Below are 21342 nucleotides of genomic sequence, written 5' to 3'. Positions count from 1 at the left end.
TTGATTTTTTTAAAAACACACACACACACACACACATCTCTGAGAAGACTGAAGATCGGTTTGGGGCTATTATCAGAAGGGTGTGCATATCAGAAAATGTGACACAGTTTAGAACAGGGGTAGGCAACCTCAGGCCCGTGGGCCAGATGCAGCCCAATTGCCTTCTCAATCCGGCCCATGGACGGTCCGGGAATCAGCATATTTTTACATGAGTAGAATGTGTCCTTTTATTTAAAATGCATCTCTGGGTTATTTGTGGGGCATGCCTGGTGTTTTTGTATTAGTAGAATGTGTGCTTTTGTTTAAAATGCATCTCTGGGTTATTTGTGGGGCATAGGAATTTGTCCATTTTTTATTTATTTTTCAAAATATAGTCCAGCCCACCACATGGTCTGAGGGACGGTGGACCGGCCCATGGCTGAAAAAGGTTGCTGACCCCTGGTTTAGAATGCTGCGAACAAGTGACTCTGGATCAAACACCTGATCTTCCACAACTATGTTACGGAAACCTGAAAATTGCATGACAGATTATTTGTGATGAGGAACTCACTGTCAATCGTAGATAGCTCCTACAGAGCCATATTATCAGCAGGCATAATTAACGGCAACTCAGTTTATGCCTAAATCTCATACCTATCAGTCTGGCCTATAAGGCACTTTATCTTCATAGATATGACTGATAACAATCTCTCTTTCAGCTTGATTTAGCACTTCTTATCAGCATTCAGTTTGCATGACCACTCATTATTCATTAAGCATGAGCTGCAAAGTTACTTCTTTATATTAAGAAGTAGCGACCAAGGGCATTCACCCAAATGATTCAGCATATATTGATGGCAAGGCTTAGTTTGTGTGTCACTGATATGTGTATTTTAAAACAGCAAGTACAATCAGTAGATGGATACTATCCAAACTTTCAAAATTAGGTGTGCTATATCCTGTAGATGTGAATGTAGAGATACCACTATAGCATTTGGAATAGTGCATCTTTACTATTTTCTTGTAAATGTAACATAATGGGACGATTCAAAACACATTGTATGGCAAGAAGTGAGTTGCTCTTAGAGGGATAGCATCTGCACATTGCAATATCATTTTGGGTTATGGTCTGGATGCGCAGAGAACTGCCTTAATGGCCACTCTTACAGGTTATGGGTTGATTCCCCCAATACTCCACTTGTAGCAATTTCTTACCATTTACAGTGCAATCCTCTGTTTGCCTATTATGTTGATTCAATGGGACTTACTCCCAAGAAAATGTGTATAGGATTCCAGCAAATTGTTCCAGTTAAGTAGCACCTGCTCCAGCGTTTAATGGTAAACATTAATCCAAAATTGCTGTTCCCCAATGCAAAAATTGTAGCGTCTCCTCCAGGTCCTTGCCTTTTCTTTCCCAGCTGGATCCCTCTCTTGCTCCTCCTCTGATTTCTTGCTGAAAACCTTTATGGCAGCAGAAACATTTTGTGCCGCACCTGGAAATGTTCCCTTAATGAGTAGGGTTGCGATATGTATGGAATTTTGGGAAATCGGCACAATGTCCGGGAAAAGCTCAACAACTTTGAGTTTCATTTCCTAAAAGAAAGCTCAACAACTTTTGTGTCCTGAATTTTACTTCTAGATATATGGCAACCCTATTAAAGATTTCTGAGGCAACTTCCTACACTGGGAAACTGCCATAGCTTAGCCGGTAGAGCACATGCATTGCATCCTAGGTTTAATTCCTGGCAACAGCCTCTGTCAGAATGAAACCCTAAAGAACTGCTGCCTGTCAGCATAAGGGCAATGCAGAGCTAGATGGTCTGACTCTGTATAAGGCAGTTTCCTGTATTTATGTCTTACGGTTGTGCTCAATACATATAAATAATCTGCAATGTTCCAGAAGGAGCCTATTTGAACTTGGTCAGTTTATCATAATCTTAACAAACTAGCTCACTTGTACACCACAATTTCATTATTGATTCTCCCTAAATCGCTGGAGCAGGAGTGAGTTGCAAGTTAATAATCACAATTATGAGTTTAGTGATAAAAAAAAAACCAGTTCTGAGGAGCTAGAGTAAGAAATTCAATTCCAGAGACTTACCCATTCCTGGCCTTTGCAATTATGAAAAGCTCTTGCATTTCAAATCTTGTAGTCCCTCACTCAGCCTTAGATTATTCTGCCACAGGCAAACCCCAAAGACACATATCACTTTCTAACTAAAGTTGTTAATATGAAGTTGGAGGAGCTTTCTGCATTCAAATCAACCTGCTGCAGATTCCCTGAACCTCAATTGCTTTTGAATCCAGACAGCTGCAAAGGAAGGTAGGCGAGAGCAATCACTAACCAGAGTATAGGAATATTCTAAATTGCCAAAGTGTCCCATTTTCATTAAAATCTTACCATTAGCTGAGAAATAAATCAGACAGCAATCCAGCTCTGCAGCTGAATATTGATACGAACCTTAAAATGTAACATGTAACAGCTGCATGAAAATAATGCTCTTGAAAATAAATCAAAATATATGTTCTAGTAAATCCAACTCGATGCCTTTGTTCAAAAAACAAAACAACCACCACCCCAGAATGCATCACATTAATACAAGGGGGGGAAGCAGAAAATTAGACATTTGGCTTCTGCTTCTGGTATGATTATACACATTGCAAAAATTAATCTTCACCCTTCACAAAACTCTGCTGATGTCATTGAAGTTTAACCTCAGGTAACCCAGCTATCATTTTCTAAGTGCAATCTCAAGGTCACCCACCGTTTTATCTGTTCAATATGAATGTTATTTGAACTGCTGTCTCCTCTCCATGAAATAATCAAAAGAAGAAGCTTTTGGGTTGTTGCTGTGTTTTTTTAAGAGAAGGATCATTCGAGTTTTATGGCCTTTATGAGCAAATTAGATAGCATTGTCTTTAGTTATTGTTATTTCAGATCATTCTGTATTTTCCAAACGACTGAGTTTTATGAACATTTTCATGTTTCATTACCGCTTTGTGAAGAATTTGGGGGGTGGGGTGGCCCTGAAGCAGTTCCCCAGTGATTCTGCACTTGCTGCAGTTATTTGATGCCAGCCTGAACCTACAGGGCCCCGGAAAGAACAGATTCTGCATCATCCCTTGTATTGGTGACACAAGGCCCTTGGCACCCTCACCTTGGTGAGGTCATCCTTCCTTTCCTTCATGAATGTACTTAATTAATTGCTTTAGTTTATGGGCTGCTTTTCCAGCAGGAAGCTGCATCACTTTCACGGCTGATGCAACAGATTTTAGTTATTTATTACATTTATATACCGGGTCCTCCCTAACAAGAGGTGTTGCGGTGTGACCTGGCAACCAAACCCTGTGTTGTGGGTGGGAACCTTTGGATGGCCACAACACCCTATTGGAGGTCCCTTGATGCTAGGTGCAATTAGACCAATGGGTAAAGGTAAAAAATAAAGGGAGCCCTGACCATTAGGTCCAGTTGTGACCGACTCTGGGGTTGAGGCGCACAACTCTTAGCAACCATGTGAGGTAGATTAGGCCGAGAACTGGTTCATAGCCATGTGCAGAACTCAAAACTAGCACTCAGCTATATAGCTGCAAATAAAATGTTTTAAATGTGTTGTAAGGTGCAATACACGAATGTGACACTAGATGGTGATAGTGAGCTATGGCAAATTCAATGTATTATTATTTTTATTATTTTTAAAAAATAGCATTTTCACAGTGGTTTTTTGTTGTTGTTGTGTGTGTGTGTGTGTGTGTGTGTGTGTGTGTGTGTGTGTGTAGATTCCACCCTTGTCTACTCCACCCACTGTACTACACTGACTGAATTATTCCCCTTCTCTCCAATTTATAAATGCCAAATCAGCATTGATAAATAAAGTTCGGTAGAGCATGAGACTTCTAATCTGAGGGCCATGGGTTTGAGCCCCACATTGAGCAAAAGATTCCAGCATCACAGAGGGTTGGACTAGATGGCCTTTGCTGTCCCTTCCAACTCTACAATTCTAGGTTTCTATAATTCTGTTTTTTTCTTGCAACTATTAATACAGACTGATCCTGATATATCAGTTTGCCTAAGCCCCCTCATATTGCTTTCCCAGCAAACTAGTGGATGCACAGAGATTTGAAACCAAGACTTATTAGCTCATAGCTCATGATCTTATCCGCAAGGCCACATTAACTTTCTCACCTTAATTGCTTATGAATCCATTTGAAAATCTTATCAAGGCATTAGAGATTTAAATTAAGACAAATAAATAAATAAAGATCAATCAGAGATCAATGACTTGTGTGAGGCAGTGGCAACAAAAAGAGAATTTCTAGGGATGTAATTAAGATGGAAAATTCTAGTGCGAGGGCAATTAGGAATTGTTTGGCAACGGAGCAAAGAGTTGCCAGGAGCAGCTGTTCAACTGCTATCAGTTCTTAGTTTTCAAGGTTACTCCTGACACCCATCAATTAAAAAAAGTTCAATAGCAATCAAATGATGCTGCCATAGGGGGATAGGATAGATGACCCACGAGAGATCTCTTCCCTATCAAATGATATAATGGAGTATTTGAGACGAAATTAATGAAATGCTAACATTGTTGCATGGAAAAAGTATTAATATTCATTGCTTATCTGACATTCGCAAACTGGAGGGGGGGGTGGAAACTGTCTTTTTGAGCACACTGTAATCTTCCCAGGTGTCTCCAGCATAACAGATGCATGCAGTATAATTTGGAGAAGAAAGGGGAAATAAACATGGATGATCTTGGATAGAAGTTATGCAACATGTGCTTCATCTTTCCAAGGGATGCGGGTGGCGCTGTGGTCTAAACCACTGAGCCTCTTGGAAGGTTGGCGGTTCGAATCCCCACAACGAGGTGAGCTCCCGTTGCTCTGTCCCGGCTCCTGCCAACCTAGCAGTTCGAAAGCACATCAATGCAAGTGGATAAATAGGTACCGCTGTGGCAGGAAGGTAAACGGCATTTCCGTGCGTTCAATGTGTTCCGGTGCCTCAGAAGTGGTTTAGTCATGCTGGCCACATGACCCGGAAAGCTGTCTGTGGAACAAACGCCGGTTTCCTTGGCCTGAAAGCAAGATGAACACCGCAACCCCATAGTCGCCTTTGACTGGACCCAGGGGTCCTTTACCTTTTACCTTTACCTTTCATACCCTGTTTCTCATATTTTAAGACATACCCATAAAATAAGCCATAGCAGGATTTTTAAGCATTCAAGGAATATAAGCCATACCCCGAAAATAAGACATAGTGATAGGCGCAGCAGCAATGCCGGCCGCGGCAGGAGGAGGAGGGAAAAAATAAGACATCCCTTGAAAATAAGCCATAGTGTGTTTTTTGGGGAAAAAAATAAATATAAGACATGTCTTATAATATGAGAAACACGGTATTTCCAGGTCAAATGTCATCAAGGAGCTTGCAAAATGAGGTCGGTGCTCTCACCAAGAAAAGCAAAATTTATTTTGCTCCTCAATAGAAATAATTACTGTTGCCATGCCCCAATGTATTTCACTTAATAAGGCAAGGATGGGGAACCTTCGGCACAGGCGCCCAATGTGGCCCTCAGGCCTTTCTCTATGGCCCTTGTTACTCTCCTTGGGTAGCACACCCTCTCTTCCCAGAACACCCTGCTTCATGATCCTGCTCCACACCCTTGGGTGCTTTTGCGTGGCTGGAACATGACCTGGGATAAAACTTATGTTTCCTCGATGGAGTGTAGCAGTATCTGTGTGGAACCCAGGTTGAAATGTAACCTGCCAAGGTCAGAGTTGGCTCCACCCACTTTTCCTTCTGATTCCACCTACCACTAGAACGGAGTCCTTGGAAGGCTGGAATCAAGGGGATGTAGCTTTGGGGCTAAAAAAGGCCCCTCACCCTTTTCATGAAGCATAGGCCAAAGACAAACATCTTCAGCACCTCCATGAAGCTATGGTCAAGATATTTGAAGTGAGCAGTGATGTTCATTTTATGGAGACCCAGGCTGGGTCCTGGGGGTGTGAAGCGGTCTCTGGCATCTGTTGGTACCTGGAAAAGTTTATCCGCAATAGCAGTGACAATAGCAGATGGAACTTTACACTGGTTTCCCAACCAACTCTCACTTTTGCTTGGGCAGAAGACTGGGCTCCGGGGCTGACAGCTTGGCAACCTAGGGGCAACATAATTGAGCTCCTGAGACTCTGAGCATATTGCCCCACAGGGGAGCCGTAGAAAGAATGTGGTTGGTTAAGGGAGCCATGGACTCAAAAAGGTTAAAAACTACTTGAACAAACATGGTTCCAACAATAACACTTGGCTGTGTCTCTAGACTAATTTCGCAGATAGAGGTATCCCAAGATGGAGACAAATAATTAAGTACAGATCAAAATAGGAATGGCTGAATTGAAAGCGCAGAGAGTAGATGGAAGTCAACAAACCAATAGGGATCCAATCCAGTACAAGGGACTTTGTGAGCAGAACACCCAGGTACTGGTTTGAATTAAATAAATGATGTTTTTTTTGTTTGATAGGTATTTTTAGTCTTGTAATTTTTTATTGTCGTGTATTTTTCTTTTTCTTTTTTTCTTTTCTCTCTCTTTATTTCTTTTATATAATACACATTTATTCTAGATGTTTGATGATTTGATTATGTATACTGTACTGTAATAACTATCTTAAGTCTAGAAATATTTTTTCTTCTTTCTCTGTTTTTTTTGTATGTAATATATGTTTAGAAAAAACAAAACAAAGCAAAGCAAAAAGATTAAAAACCTTTGCTATAGATGTTAAATGGCACTGGGGACAAATTAACAATCCCCCAAGTGCTGCAGTCTAAAGCCAGCCCCCAGTTCCCGCCTCACAAACCAGTCCCTCTTGTTGGTAAAGGGCACCCAACACCCATAAAGAGGGCTGAACCCAGTTGCCTTATCCAAAATGGGTGCATCTGCAACTGGGTAGCTGACCAGCAGTAGATCCTGCGAGATGCCTAAGGATGTTGGGTGTTGCCTCCAGGCCTGGTGTAGCTTTCTAATAAAATGATGAGGACTAGAAGCAGGCACAGAGGGATTGGGTGGGGGATGGATGTGTACCAAATACAAATTTGGGAGGTGTAGCCTCATTAATCTCTTGCTGAAAAGTTGATCAAGTGTCTTGTGACCCTCTTAAAGACTCACAAATTTATTACGGCACAAGGACTAGAATTGTGATGTGGAAAACTTTATCTCATAATACATTTGTTATTCTTTCTTTTTTCAAATCATGTTTATTTGATTTTACAAATATAAATTTATAACATTCCGAATGCATATCCATATATAGAGATTACTCTGGATCTCGAGACTCTTTCCCCCCCCCCATCCCCTCCATGGGTCCTCTTGTCAGCATTTACAACTGCATATTATTCCATATTCTATATTTTAAATGAATCCATCTTATCCATAGTATTTGTTACATTACAAGTGCGTTGTAAATCCTGCTAATGTTTTCACGTGCTTGCAGTGGTCTCCTAGATAAATTATAAATTTTCCCCATTCCTTTTAAAAGTTTTTGTCCTCTTGGTTCCTGAGTTTTCCAGTCAGCTTTGCTACCGGTATTTCAGCGTAGTCCATCATGTTTGCTATTCTTTAAGGGATTCTTGCTGCTTTTATGGAAAACAAAGTTATCTTTCTTCCCAAACGACTCACCCTTCTATTCTGTACATCAGGATGTTGGATCAGCAGCACCCAGCAGCTGGAGAAATCTTTCTGCTTGCTCTCAACAATCCACTGTGTACAGCTCAAAGAAGCCTGTTTATTATACCAATGCTAATGTCATTGTGGATTCCCCCGCCCCTCTCCTGCCTCTAACTTTGAAGGTTAGCCAAAGAAGATGGGCAGCTTTCATTGCATCTTCTGCAATGTTTCCAGTTGCTTAAAACCCAGAGGAAACCCCAGAGGGGATCATTCTTCTAAGTGTCAGAAAGGCCTGGAAATCAGACAAAAATCAGGCAAGGAACGGCTGCCAAAGCCAAGGTCCCTTGTGTTGATGATGAACTGGAGGGGCCAATTCTGGACTGAATTACAATGTGTTTATTTCATTACTGTGTTTATTTAAAGCTAACAAGCTAAGTACTTAGACATGCTGCCTAATCTTCCTTGAGAGAAGGGAAAGAGCGGTTTTCTCCTTACTAGAGTGTTCTCTCATTTCCCAAGCCAGGGAAAGAAAGAAAGAGAGAGAGAGAGAGAGAACCTTCATTCATGACATGATACAGGAAGGGGAACGGGGAAGATGCTGGAACAGCATGACAAAACAGCCTCACAGGCAAGCTTGCTTCCTGGGATTGCTTTGAACTCTTCCTCATCATTATTTCATGCACAGGATAGCTTTTACACTTATGAGAGGGGAGGGAGAGGGAAGAGAGGAACAACCGAAGTTGGCTTCAGGATTTTTAAAATCAAAGCTGCTGCTTTGCTGATTCTTGCTGCAATGAGTTTTCGGTCGGAGAGATTCAAGTCTGGTGACCTATACATGACAACCATTTTTTTACGTTTACAAACACCACTGGGCCTGCAGATATGGCTATCCTATTTCTGGAAGATAATCACACATCTTGACAATGGAGTACAGGTCTTTGCTCTCATTTGATCTGATCTCCTGATGTCACTCAGACGCGTGCGCCATACACACCAGCCTATGGACTATGGAAAGATGGTCATTCCAAATGTACTCAAGGGAGAATGGGGTATTAATGATGGTTACGGTTTTCTGAGCTGTACCTTCAATAATTAAGGTGTTATTTGGGAGAGCAGGAAGCAGGTTGTTAAACAACACTAACTCAGCTCAGTGAGCATGTGGCCAGCACAGCATCTTCTGCCAAAGTGGTTCCATCAGAGGATGTATTTATTTAATATATTGCAATGCAATATACAGTTTTAAGACTGTATATTGCACTTTTCTAGATGCCATATCTGAGTAAGGCTTAAAGGTGGCAGTGAGAGAGCAGGCTCTCTTCATACTATGCTCCCCCTCCAACATTTTCAGGAATGCTGTCCCCGGGAAGGCCTGCCTGGTACCCATATTATCATTTTGGCACCCAGCAAATACTTTTTTGTTTTCCCAGACATTTGGGCAGCATCAGTGTAAGGCTATTGCACTATAAAATCTGTTTTTAATAATTTTCATTGTTTGTTTATTTATTTGCATTTCTTTCTTATTTTACTTTGGGTGTATGCTGATTGCTTTAGGACTATTTTTAGTGGGAAATAAAGTATAAACGCAATAGATGATACTGTGATTTGTTTCATTCTAAAAGGAAAATGGAACCAGAGAATTAAAATATTGAAACACATGCAATTACTTGACTATGTTTTATTAGAATATCAAATAAAACATAACTATAAGAGATAAATACAACACTTATGCCTAGGCACTGTGCTCCACAGATAAAAAGGAGATCTATACATGATTCCTAGAATGAGATACCGGTAAAAGTATTAATACATTTCTGGGCATTTGGTATATTTATTGAAGCCCCAAAGAGCTAAAATACTGTTGCCCGGTTGAGAAATGTGGTGTTGCATTTTTAGGACACTTTCTTACAGCACCATCACTGCTGGTTTCTCAAACTGCAGAACTTCAGTGACCTACAAACAGATCAATTTTTGAACCTGGAGTTTCAGGCCTTTTATCAGGCTCCCAAGTGGCTCTGGATACACACATGACAAAGAGCAAAAGATCATTGCTAGCCCCTCTCCTGCTGTCTCCCCTGCCCAGGCTCTTCTCTTCTTTGAACACTGAACAAGCAGCTCTGCTTGAAAAGGCAGAAGCTCCTCCTCTCCTGTTGAGAGGACATTTCTCCCCCTCCCCAATTATACCTCCTTAGTATCAGGGGGCAGAAACATTTCGAAAGGCACTAAAGCACTTTTATGAAAACTCCTGGCATGCCAGCAATAAAGATACACGCCTTTCCAATTATGCTGAAAAATGGCATCCTGCTTTAGCATATTCAAAACTTCTAAGAATGTTCCTATTAAAACCTATGGTGGCACCATATTACACATGGAGGGAGAGAAATAAATCAAAGAGTAGATTCTGAGCAGGCAAGCTCCATCCCCCATATTGAACTTCTAAAAACATGAGCACCATAACACTAAAAATATTGGCCAAGCTGATTTCCACCAGTTTTGCATCCAAATAGCCTAGGGCTTGCCGATCAGAAGGTCGGCAGTTCGAATCCCAACGGGGTGAGCTCCCGTTGTTCGGTCGCAGCTCCTGCCCACCTAGCAGTTCGAAAGCACGTCAAAGTGCAAGTAGATAAATAGGTACCGCTCCAGCGGGAAGGTAAACGGCGTTTCCATGTGCTGCTCTGGTTCACCAGAAGCGGCTTTGTCATGCTGGCCACATGACACGGAAGCTTTATGCCAGCTCCCTCAGCCAGTAAAGCGAGATGAGCGCCGCAACCCCGGAGTTGTCCGTGACCAGACCTAATGGTCAGGGGTACCTTTACCTTTAAGTATAGTTAACGATTGGAGCCTTAATTAAAAGTCTGTTTTAAAGCCAAACTGCACAATAACTGAGTCGTTGCATTTGATGTGGCTGTTTTTGTTTTTGGTAACCACCATGTTTGGAGATCAAGACCCTCACTGGCCAGATAAATATCCTCCCTTATCCCCTTAAACTGCTATTTGCATTGGAGAGAAGATCCAAAATGTGGCATGGGTTGAACCCTTTTCCTGCTCACTGCAGTCCCAGTCTTGATTGCATCTCCCCGGTACAAGTGAGCACACTTGGAATACTGTGTGCATTTAGGGTCACTGCATCTCAAAAAGCATATCGTACAGCTGCAAAAGGTGTAGGTGACACAAATGATCAAGGGACTGGAGTGACTCCCCTAAAAGGATAGGTTACAATACTTGAGGATTTTTGGTTAAAGGGGGGAAATGATAGAGGTATATAAAATTATGCATGCTGGGGTGATGGTGGAGAGAGAGAAGTTTTCCTCCTGTTCTCAGAATATTAGAACCCTGGGGTCTCCCAATGAAACTAGATGCTGAGAAATTCAGACCTGACAAAGGAAGTCCTCATTTACACTGTACAGAGTTAAGCTGTAGGATTTTGCTATGGGTGACTTTAAGAGGGACTTAGACACATCCATGAGGAACAAAGCCATCAAATGTGGCAGGGGTAGGCAACCTAAGGCCCGTGGGCCGGATGCGGCCCAATTGTCTTCTCAATGCGGCCCGCGGACGGTCCAAGAATCGGCGTGTTTTTACATGAGTAGAATGTGTCCTTTTATTTAAAATGCATCTCTGGGTTATTTGTGGGGCCTGCCTGGTATTTTAACATGAGTAGAATGTGTGCTTTTATTTAAAATGCATCCCTGGGTTATTTGTGGGGCATAGGAATTCGTTCATTTTTTTCTTCAAAATATAGTCCGGCCCAACACATGGTCTGAGGGATGGTGGACCAGCCCATGGCTGAAAAAGGTTGCTGACCCCTGAAATGTGGCTAGTCAAGTTGGCTCTTTCTGCTCATAAAAAAAGACAAGGCCTTCCCCACCCAGCATTATTAGGAAACAAAAAGTGAGGTACAAACTGTGGCAGCATGGCGTACTTCTGCTCAAGCCACTCTACTCCATCCAACTCTTTCTGGTTTCCATGCCCTCCTACTAAACAGTCATTCAACATTATATTTGCCTACTGAGCATGTTTAGTTCTCATTAAATTGTTTTTTTCTGGATTCCTCCCGTCTCTCTCCATTTCCTCCCTCCATTTTGCTAATGTTTTACTAAGTTTTTATATATGCTGCAAGCTCCCCAGAGTGGCTGGGCAACCCAGTCAGATGGGCAGGTTAGAAATAAGTAGTAGTAGTAGTTGTTGTTGTTGTTTTTCAGGGTGGGGTGAACACAATTGTGTCCAATCCCAGCTACTGCATATTAAATTTATTGAATTTATCCACAGATGTCTATGGCCTGCAATTTCTTTCATCCCTGGGAACATTTAAAAACAGCTTCTTTGTGTGAAGCAGCAAGTAACTTACCCAGACAATGAGGTGGTTCTTTCTTCCACATATTTCACTCTATTTCCTCCCTCCATTCAATTGTCAGGATCCTCCCTCCTGCACCAAGAGTCTCCCAGTATTCCATGCCACTGAGTTATCATGGGATTGTTTTAGCACACACACACACACGTTTTCTTGTGCTTGTGTATTCCTTGAGGTTACCCTGTGTCTGTCAGTACCGGTATTTCTTTCTTGTGCGCCACCAATGTGGTTTTGGCAACCTAAAGCATGAGCACCATGGGAAGAACTGAAGAAGTATTAGTTGTTCGGGAACCTTCTCTGATTTGCCCATTTCCTGAAAGTGGGACAATTTGCTTTGAACAATAGCAAACCAGAAAGTCAACTGAGGAAGCTTTTCCTAGCACCATGGTAAAGTGATGGGGAGCTTCTGGTCTTAAATGGCTGCCTGCCATGCAGCTGATAAAGATTACAAAACCCTGGCAGAAACACAGCTGGGCACTACAGATTTCATGTTGTATTAAAGGTGCCTTAAGGGGTAATTCGGTACAGTACAGCAATCTGGATACTTCAAGTTAGCAAGCCAATTAATACACCTCAAGGCAGTGGGGCAATTAGGAGAATTCCTGGATACTAGCTATCCAATTCAGAGAGAAAAGGAGGACTCACTGAAATGAAAACACACAGCCGAAGGGAGGAATACTAGTTTTACATGTCGCAACTGGGTGCAAGTTATTGCTAAAGTTTGGCTTTACTTTGCTTGGAATACAGCACCAGGACTTATAGTTTCTATGATGCACACAATAAGGACGAGGAAACTCTGCACCTCCCTGACACCTCTGTGGTTGAAATTGTAGAAGTTGGGGAAGGCATTCCCATCCCACAGCACTCCTAGTTATTATATCATGTCTCAGAGATGTTACGGCTTTGTCTTCCAGACCATAAAGAGACCTATGGAAAATTTGCATGCCTGCTGTCCATCTTATTCCACATATCCAGCTGCCAATCTTTGCCTGCTGGTAGCTGGCAAGTCTTGGGATACTGCATAGGTGACCTGGTGAGTGATCTGCCTCCTGCTGCACTGGGGGTGCCAAGGCTGATTAATATCTGGAAGATCCCCCATGTGAGTTGCATTGAGGAAGCCATTTAGGTGTAAGTATATAAATAAAACAAAGCCAAGTCTGGAATAAGATAACTGGGCTCTTTAACCCAGTCTGTACCAATTTCAAAACTATTTTTACATATGAAAATGCTTTTAAGCATCTGAAATGGTTTTTGTTGCTTGTATACATAAAATTGTTTTTACATATGAAATTGCTTTTAATTGTTGGTTTTATTTATTTATTTTACTGTAACTTCACTTCTTGATTTACCTGTTTGTCCCAGATCTGAAGAGGGGGCACAGGAGAACTAATACTTTCTGTGAAATTCAGGAGTGACCTCTGATTCAAAGAACGTGTGGAGGGCAAAGTCTCTGCCTGACTTTCCCAGGAGGGTGAGGATGCTCTCTGAAAAATAAAAAAAGAAAGTTTACTCCAACATAAGAAGCCCTAGTGAATTCAGGAAAGCTACCCAAGCGATGGTGGTGTGCGAACAAAGGGACCCTCGACTTTCCTTTGCCTTCCGATTCTGCCTTGGGGAAATATCCTTTACTTATTCATTCATTCATTCATCCATTCCAAATGCAATCCCGCTCCAGAAATGAACTACTACAACAACAGATAATAACAACCGCTCTGACTGGCAATCAGAAAGGAAAGGGATGCAGCAGGAGGCGTGGGGATAATGAAACATCTGGAAATAAAAGAAGGACCCTGGAGGGAAAAAACAAAAAGTGGCTGACACTTTGAGCAGAGGAGGAAGGGAGGGAGAGGGAGAGAGGGAGAGAGGGAGAGAGAGAGAGTTGCAAAAGGAAAGCAAAAAGGCGCTTCCTGTCTCATGGCAGAGACCAGGAGGGGCAGCCAGCTGATGGTCCAGATGTTCAGGTACATTCCAGCGGTTTCCGAGAAGGGAGGGGGCGGCGAGCGAGAGGCTGGGACTCGGAGTCGAGCCTGGGAGCGCTGCCTTCGCCTCCCTCATTTGTTTGCGGAGAGACCGTCGCGCTGTCGTTAAAGGCACCTCGTCGCCTGCCTGCGTGACTCCCTCCGTCTCACCCTCCCTCCCTTTGTGCCAACGCTACGGAGCGCAGGAAGCCGGAGCGGAGCGAGCGCTTCTGGTGGCGGATCCGGAGACCCCGCAGGAGCCGCACCTCCTCGCTCGCTGGCAGCGCGGGGAACGTCAGCGATGCAAGTGACGAGGCGATGCTCGCGGTGAGTTTCTTTTCCCGCGGGGGAGGGAGCGGGAGGGAGGAAGGAGGTGGTCGCGGCGGGAGGGGGAGATTTACTTTCCTTGCCTCTCCCACGCCTTCGCGTCGGGGGGGGGGGTGTCGGCCTCTCCCCCGCCCCAAATAGAACCTGGGAAATCACTTGTGGCGGGAATTCGCCTCGGGCCAACCTCACACCTGGAGTTTTCAGGCGCTGGCGGGAAAAAGTGCTCCGTCCATGCGAGGCTCGGAGCGGCAGCCTAGCTCTGTCTGAGCCTCATCCGGCGGCAGGGAAGGGCTGCGGAGAGACAGCTGCTTGGGGATCGAGGAGCCGCGTACCCGGATCCTGAGCCACACTGCTTTCAAAGGGGCGGGGGGGGGGGGTCGTTAGTGTTGTGCACGCACTTTACTTGGGAGCAAGCCCAGCGCACACATTGGGATTTCTGAGTAAGCAGTCAAGAGATGGTGGATCTCGACGACTGGGGTGATCAGGTCATGCCTACACAAGGATCCCTTTATACTGAGTGACCAGATTGTCGTTGCAAGGATCTCTTTACAACCAGCGATCTCCAATGCCTGCCTAGGTAGAGCATCCGGCACCTGCTGTAACTATAAGGAGCAACGATCTTTTGTTATCAATAACTGAGATAACCCCCCTCCTCTTCCAAAGCACCTGGAGTAATTTTCTTTTTTGTACTGTACTTGTGGGGAAGTAGTAGCCAGCTTGCTGCGGAGAATGAAGCAACCACATCCCATTGGTTCTCACCTGTCCGTTTTTATCCTCGCAACAACCCTGAGAGGTAGGCTCGGCTGAGAGAGGCAGGGAGTGCCCACCCAACGAGCTTCGTGGCTGAACGCACGAGTGTGGAAACCCCAAGTCCTGGTCTGGCTCTCTAACCACTATGCCACACGGCCTCGCTTTCAAGCGATTTCCTCGGAAGCTGCCCGTGTACATTACCCTGGAATGTCATTCTCAAGGAACTGCGGTCGAAGCGAAAGCGCCCGCAGCTTTTGCTATCCTTAAATCGTTTTCCTGGGAATAAAATCTAGGCTCGGGAGCGTCAGGCTGCGATCTTTGCATTTTCAGAGCGTGGTGATCCCACAGTCCGCTCCTAAAATAAGCTTCATTGCGAGGAGGAAATCTCAAGGATTTCAGTGGGGTTCCATACTTCTAAGCAAAGCTGGGGAGGTTGGTTCGTAACACCCTCGGTCAATTGGCAAGTAAAATCCTAACGTGTATATACTTGGGAGACACTGAGACTCTTAATCTTAGGGTCATGAGTTCGAGCTCCACCTTGGGCGAAAGATTCCCGTATAGCAGGGGGTTGGACTAGATGACCCTCGTAGTCCCTTCCAACTCTACAGTTTTGGGATTCTAAGAGTTTTGTGAGATATCTTTCTTAAGCGTGCCCATTTCCGCGGTTTCACCAAACTGGGAAGAGAACTGGTTTTGCCCGCACTTGACGCTGGAAGGAAGGGAGCCCCAAGCCAGGAACCAACTGAGCTTCGCGGAGTAAGTTGCGTCTGATGTGTCTTTATCAATTTCAGGACAGCTAATCTGCAATGTCGGACCCTACCTTAAAAAAGAAAGCAAGTGCGGGGAGCCCCCCCCCAGTCTTCCTGACAGCCTTAATCACCCGTGTTTTTAGGAAAGCAAAGAGCCCTGAAAAACACATTAAAGGGCTCTGTCTTCCTTGCTGGAAAGCAAGAGGTTAAACTTTGTTTCGGAGGGACGAGCGTGCTGGTTTCCTGAGATAAATGGGCAGGAAGCAAATTGCTTCCCCTGCTCTCTGGCCAGCGGCTCCCAAATGCTTTTTCCACCTGCTACTCTGCATTTTTGCAGTTCGGCGCTGCAAAAAAAAAATAACTCCCCCCCCACCCGCGCGATCGCATCACTTCCTTCCAGCCTGGCTCGAGCAGAAAGCCCCTTTCCCCCGGCCCCGGGAAGAGGGACCGTCTCGCCGCTACCTTGATTTTTTTTATTATTATTTACGATTGTTGTTGTTTTCGCTGCCGATCAGGTCCTGAACTGCCCGGCGTCACATCCTCGGAGATGCAGGTTTGACGACGCCCTCGGTTCGCTCGGCGCCATAAGGGTTAAAGATGATGTAAGTAGCCAAGTATTTTTTTTCTTCTTCCCCCCGAGCGGATTTATTAAGCGCTGCGTGGTGGGTGCGCGCGCGCACGCGTTGGTGCCCAGACTTCCCCAGATGGCCGGAGGAGAGAAGCAATGGAGGGAGCTGGAATGGGACCCCGGGAGTTCTGGGTACGAGTTTTACAACTAACCCTTCCGGGCTGAATTTGTCCACAAACAGAACCCATCCACCAAGTTTCCAGGGTTAAGAATCGTGTGCTGGCAAAACAGTTCTGCAAACGGAAATTGCATTGGGGGGGGGGGAAGCAGTTAAAGGAGCTCACGTCTCTTCTGGGGACTAGTGCTGTTTGAAGGAGAAGCCAGTTTCTTTCACTAACGTTCCTAGCATATGCTTGACACATGACACACTATCCTTCAGTTTCACTTTCCCCTTCCCTCGGTTTTCTGCTTACAGAACAGTAACTGCTGGATCCTAAGTGTGAAGGAAGGCTAACTGGATCCCCTGTTAGGCGTTCATTCACATAGGGTCTCCCAGCCTAGCTGGCCAAACCAGGAAGGTGTTAGTGGCTGCGAGCCACTTCCAGGTGGAAAGATTTCACCCCTAGATACTTTATCTAAAAGCGTCTACTTTCAAGGGAATCTGTTCCCAAGGGAAAGTGCTCAAAACTGGGACCTTAATGCCTCTTTACTTGTAAGTACTTCTGAGGTGTACTTGCCAATGAGCTTGCAAATAAACAAGATTATGGTGCTCATGGCTCTTGCCGTTTGACTTCCATCAAGTAGTCACACAAGTCCGTAAGGCAGTTAAGGACGAGGGGTAAATAACCGAGTGTTCTTCTTACAATTTAATGGATTTAGTAGGAGTCTGAAGTGCTCAGGTGCTTTGTGTGGATTTAAGCTAAAACCGTGTTGATGGCAGCAGTGGCGGAGCAGAGAGCAGGCGGGGCTGGCTCGCATCCTGGGGGTGTGGCATGCCGCCTGTGGGGGCGTGGCACCCAGCTTGGGGGGGGGAAGCCGCGATGGCACCCCACTGGGATCACGCTGCCAGGGGGCGGTACGCTCCCCCCACACTCCTCTTCCTCTGCCAGTGGATGGCAGTGTTTTCTTGCTTTCTCAGAGTCCCGGCCATATGCAAGGGATGGAGACACTCTCAGATGGAGGCCAACTCCTATCATCCCTGACCATTGGCCATGTTGGTTGAGGCTGATGGGAGTTGGAGTCCAGTAATATCTGGAAGGACACAGGTTCCACATTCCTGTCTTAAAACACACACACATTCTTCTGAGTAGCCATTTATAGGCTCGAGACTTAAGTCACACTGAATTAAGTAGGGCCAACTAGTAAGTTAGCAGTCAAGGTGACCATGGCATTTCCTTCAAAAGGCCCCTGCCATAGGAACATGGTCGGCGGATGACGCACAGCATCTACTATTGCAGCTGGTAACATGTGGAACGCATGTGGGCCAAACTTAAGGGGGTCCTCCTTCAGTGTAAGGAGAAACTGAACTGCTCAGTGGTTTATTTCCAGTTTATGGTTTTGTTGGAACTTTGCAAACACATGCCAGCACTTCAAAAACCAAACTTTTTGGTCACAACAGATCTAAATAAGACTTCATTAGTGGATATCTTTTTTTTTAAGCAGGGGGAGTAACCTTTTTAATTCAGGGGTATTATGTTGGCATCAGCATATTTAATAAATAAATAAATAAATAAATAAATAAATAAATAAAGAGAATGTATATGTAGCACATCTGTTAACAGTGACATTTATACCATTGCAAAAGATGCAACTGAAAAACTTAATTTTCCAGCCTCTCTACAACTGAACAATCAAGTCCCCTTTGGTGAAATGTAGCTTCTTTTAATGAAAGCTGTAACATTTCATGACCTGTGTGTTTACAATGACTCAAGAGCGCCCTCTACAGTGTGAAGGGCTGCCATGCAGTAGAACGAGAGCAGAGAGAGCCTTTTCCTCCAGCGGTTGTTTTTTTAAAAGTAATTTTCTTCATTCAGTGATGGTCTTCCTGTAATCTATGCTGAAGAATCAACTGCCCTGAAAACAAAAAACACTTGCATTTTATATACTTATATAAGTTGACATATTTTTTGCCAACTTCAATTCATTTATCGGTTGGATTATTTCTGGCTTTGAACTATTTTCTATATATACCCTGACCTGAATCTAGTACAGGTTACAGCAGTTAACAGAGCTTTAAAGAGGGCAGGGCCCCAACTCTTTCAGTTGTCATACTTTAGAAATGCATAATTGTCTTAATGCAGGTGCTTAATGCATAATTGTCTTATAGCACATGTTGTGACCAGTGTCTCTTTATTGTTTAATAAAATTACCAGAGACAAATGGTTTGTGGATCTCTGGCAAAACAGATATTTTACTATTTAGGCAAAGTGTTCTCCTATGCATATTTACTCAGAAGTCACTTTAAAAGGAGTAACTCAAAAATAGATGTGCATATAACTGCAGACTCAGTTCTACTGAAGTCTGTGGGAGTTGGAATGAAACAGGTGGCCTGTAAACTAGCTAAAATCACACAGTGATTTTATAAGATTTTATGGTGATGCTAGAAATTTGTACACCTTAAGTGGTTTACTTTGCTTCTCAAATGTATCCAATGAATGTGATGGCTTTGTTGAGAAGCACCTGGTTTTGAGGCAGCAATTAAATGCACTCTGTTTAGTACAGTTTGGTACATATTTACTCAGGAAGGAAGTCCTGGGTTCAATTAAGCTTACTTCCACATAAGTGGTAAAGAACTGAAACAACAGGTTCTCTGTGGGAGTTCATGCATCCCAAAAGCCACTTTTGCTAGTCATTATAACTTGATGGATGTGCAGTGTGTACTGTCTTCAAAACTAGATTAGGGATCTGGAACTTGTGGTCCACTAGATGATGTCAGACTTCAGTTACCAACAGACCCAGATCAGCAGAGAAAATGGTCTGGGTTAATTGGGAGTTAACACTGTAGTCCAATGTTATGTGGCGGTTCCCCATCTCTGCTTTAGAACTTGCTAGTCCACCAGCTTGTTATATAAACCACCTGAGTGTTGACTGTTGGCCCATGTTTGTGTGAATGGAGACAGCTGGTGCCCACTGAGGCTGGAGGGGCAGAATGCAGGGATCCCAAACAGTAGGCGGCGCTTGAGCCAGTTACAGACAGAGTCAAGTAATTTTAGTTTCCCCATCATCCTCTTTCCTGCTAATTTATACAAGGGCAACTCTGAGACTAAGGAAGAAGTTGATGGGTTCTCACACTACTCACTGCACTAGTCATGAGAAATAAGGTGGACAGGTGGGGGCTGATTGGCAAGGCACTGCCCCACTTGCCCCAATGAACCAGCCACCACTGTTCAGGATTCCCTGCCTGTATAGGTAGGTTTGCATTCTCTTATTGACATGGATATGAGCAATGGGGGTTGGGGGGATTTCATCTGCTCAACTTGTTGCAGTTCAGACTTTTGCCAAAGGCACAGCAGCAGCATTGCTTAAAACAATTACAAAATAGATTGCCTGGATTGCTTGCTTGAAATATGTGACTATACTGTTGTTCATAAGTGAAACCTCAAACACTCCCTCAAATCATTCCAAAGGCAAATAGCTTTAGAATTATGCTGGTATTTTAAGTTAGTTTTTGTGACCTTGGTGGGACTTCCAAATACTGTACATATTTGGGGGGGTTGAGGGCACCTGTTTAACAAGGCCCTTGTGCCCTTACTAGAGAGTCAATCCCCTTGAACTCAGTGGGGGGTACAGGGATGCTGTGGCTGCAACTAATAGCAAGTTTTTGCCTAAATGACTTCAGGATTAGGTTAAAGTAGGATCTTCAACATTTCCTCTGGCTCAGTTCCAGGCCTCTCATTTTTGCATAACAATTCTTCCAAGAAACAGCCTCTATCCAGGTTGGAGGAAAGAGGGTTAATAAAAAAAGGAGCCCTTCTGACTGCCCCAAGGAGATATGCGTGCGAGCTGATGAAAAGGAAAGTGTATTCAAGTGTTAAAGCAATTCGTGAAGATTAGATTCCACTTTACACTTACAGATAAGGAAACTGGATGCTGTTAGACACCCCCCCCCCCTCGCTTCCACGTTGTGTATATCCTGCCCCTCTTCGGCAGACTCCTTGTCCGCGTGCCTGGCAGCAATTTAGTACACCGCCTTCAGCCTCTGGATATGAGAGAGACAGAAGCAGCAGCTCAGTACGAGATCAGTGCTGCTAACGTTTAGATCACAATCCATAAACTATTTCAATAAGAGCTGCCCTCCTGATAATAAGTGATTATTCTATACTAGATGCTTAGTCAAGGTAGCGAAACGCGGATTAGTTGCTCTTTCAATTGCCTTGACTCGACTTGCTTTTGGGAAAATACGCTCGGGCTAAGAATAGGCAGGTTGCTAATTATAATCCCCCCCCCCCGCATGATAATATAAATAAGTGGAGCTTCCGGTCTCCTTGTTGTTCTTTACAATTTACTAGAGAAGGGTGGTTGTTACGGATTAATTATACCAGTTCAAACAAAAAAACACCCTTTTAAAATGAGAACTGGAAGTGACCAATTGGAGGACGCCTCAGTCCTAATGATGACTAATTAAAAGCATGCTTGCTTAGGATGGCAACATTAAAGTCCAGCCCTTTTCTTTAGGGATGCGCCTAAGGAAGTCGTATGCCCCACTTTCCCCGTCTAACAAATAACTTCGCTGCTAAATCGAGGACACAAAAAGTTAACAAGAAACTTAATTTGAAGCTGAATCTCTACCGGGAGAAGACACAGCGCTCTCTCGACCCCTTCAGGCAGAATCCTACGGGCAAACCGCACCCCTACCTTCCAAACGTGTTGCTGAAAACAAGCAGCCTTCAAGCTTGTTCCAGGATTCCAGTTTGGAAGGTTTGCCTAGTCAACGTTCCAGTGTTAAAAGTACGGAGCTGCGCTGTGCTAGGAAGGTGATTGGCCGCTTAAAAAGAAAAAGTTGAATCACGTGGGGAC

General features: G+C 44.0%; 1 protein-coding gene and 1 long non-coding RNA gene across 3 annotated transcripts in view; one reads left to right on the top strand and one right to left on the bottom strand.

Annotated features, from left to right (window-relative positions):
• Window positions 1–13335: 13335 nt before the first annotated feature.
• Window positions 13336–21342, top strand: part of RGMB (repulsive guidance molecule BMP co-receptor b) — a 52079-nt gene continuing 44072 nt past the window's right edge. The window contains exons 1-2 of one of the 2 annotated variants that reach the window (XM_060280177.2): window positions 13336–14259; window positions 16274–16360. In XM_060280177.2, coding sequence (XP_060136160.2) covers window positions 16356–16360 — 5 coding nt within the window. In that variant the 5' untranslated portion in view covers window positions 13336–14259; window positions 16274–16355. Of the gene's footprint in view, window positions 14260–16143; window positions 16361–21342 lie in introns of those variants that run through there. The other variant, XM_060280176.2, reaches the window with a different exon arrangement.
• On the bottom strand, window positions 18097–21316 carry LOC148684400 (uncharacterized). Its single transcript, XR_015946191.1, has 3 exons — window positions 21181–21316; window positions 20398–20524; window positions 18097–18399 (listed from the first exon to the last, which is right to left on the bottom strand). It is a non-coding gene; the product is annotated as an uncharacterized LOC148684400 (long non-coding RNA).

Source organism: Zootoca vivipara, chromosome 10, assembly GCF_965207765.1.
Source record: "Zootoca vivipara chromosome 10, rZooViv2.hap1.1, whole genome shotgun sequence".
Classification (NCBI taxonomy): domain Eukaryota; kingdom Metazoa; phylum Chordata; class Lepidosauria; order Squamata; family Lacertidae; genus Zootoca; species Zootoca vivipara.
The sequence above is the reverse complement of the archived record's forward strand: the minus strand, read 5'-3'. Positions and strand labels throughout refer to the sequence as shown.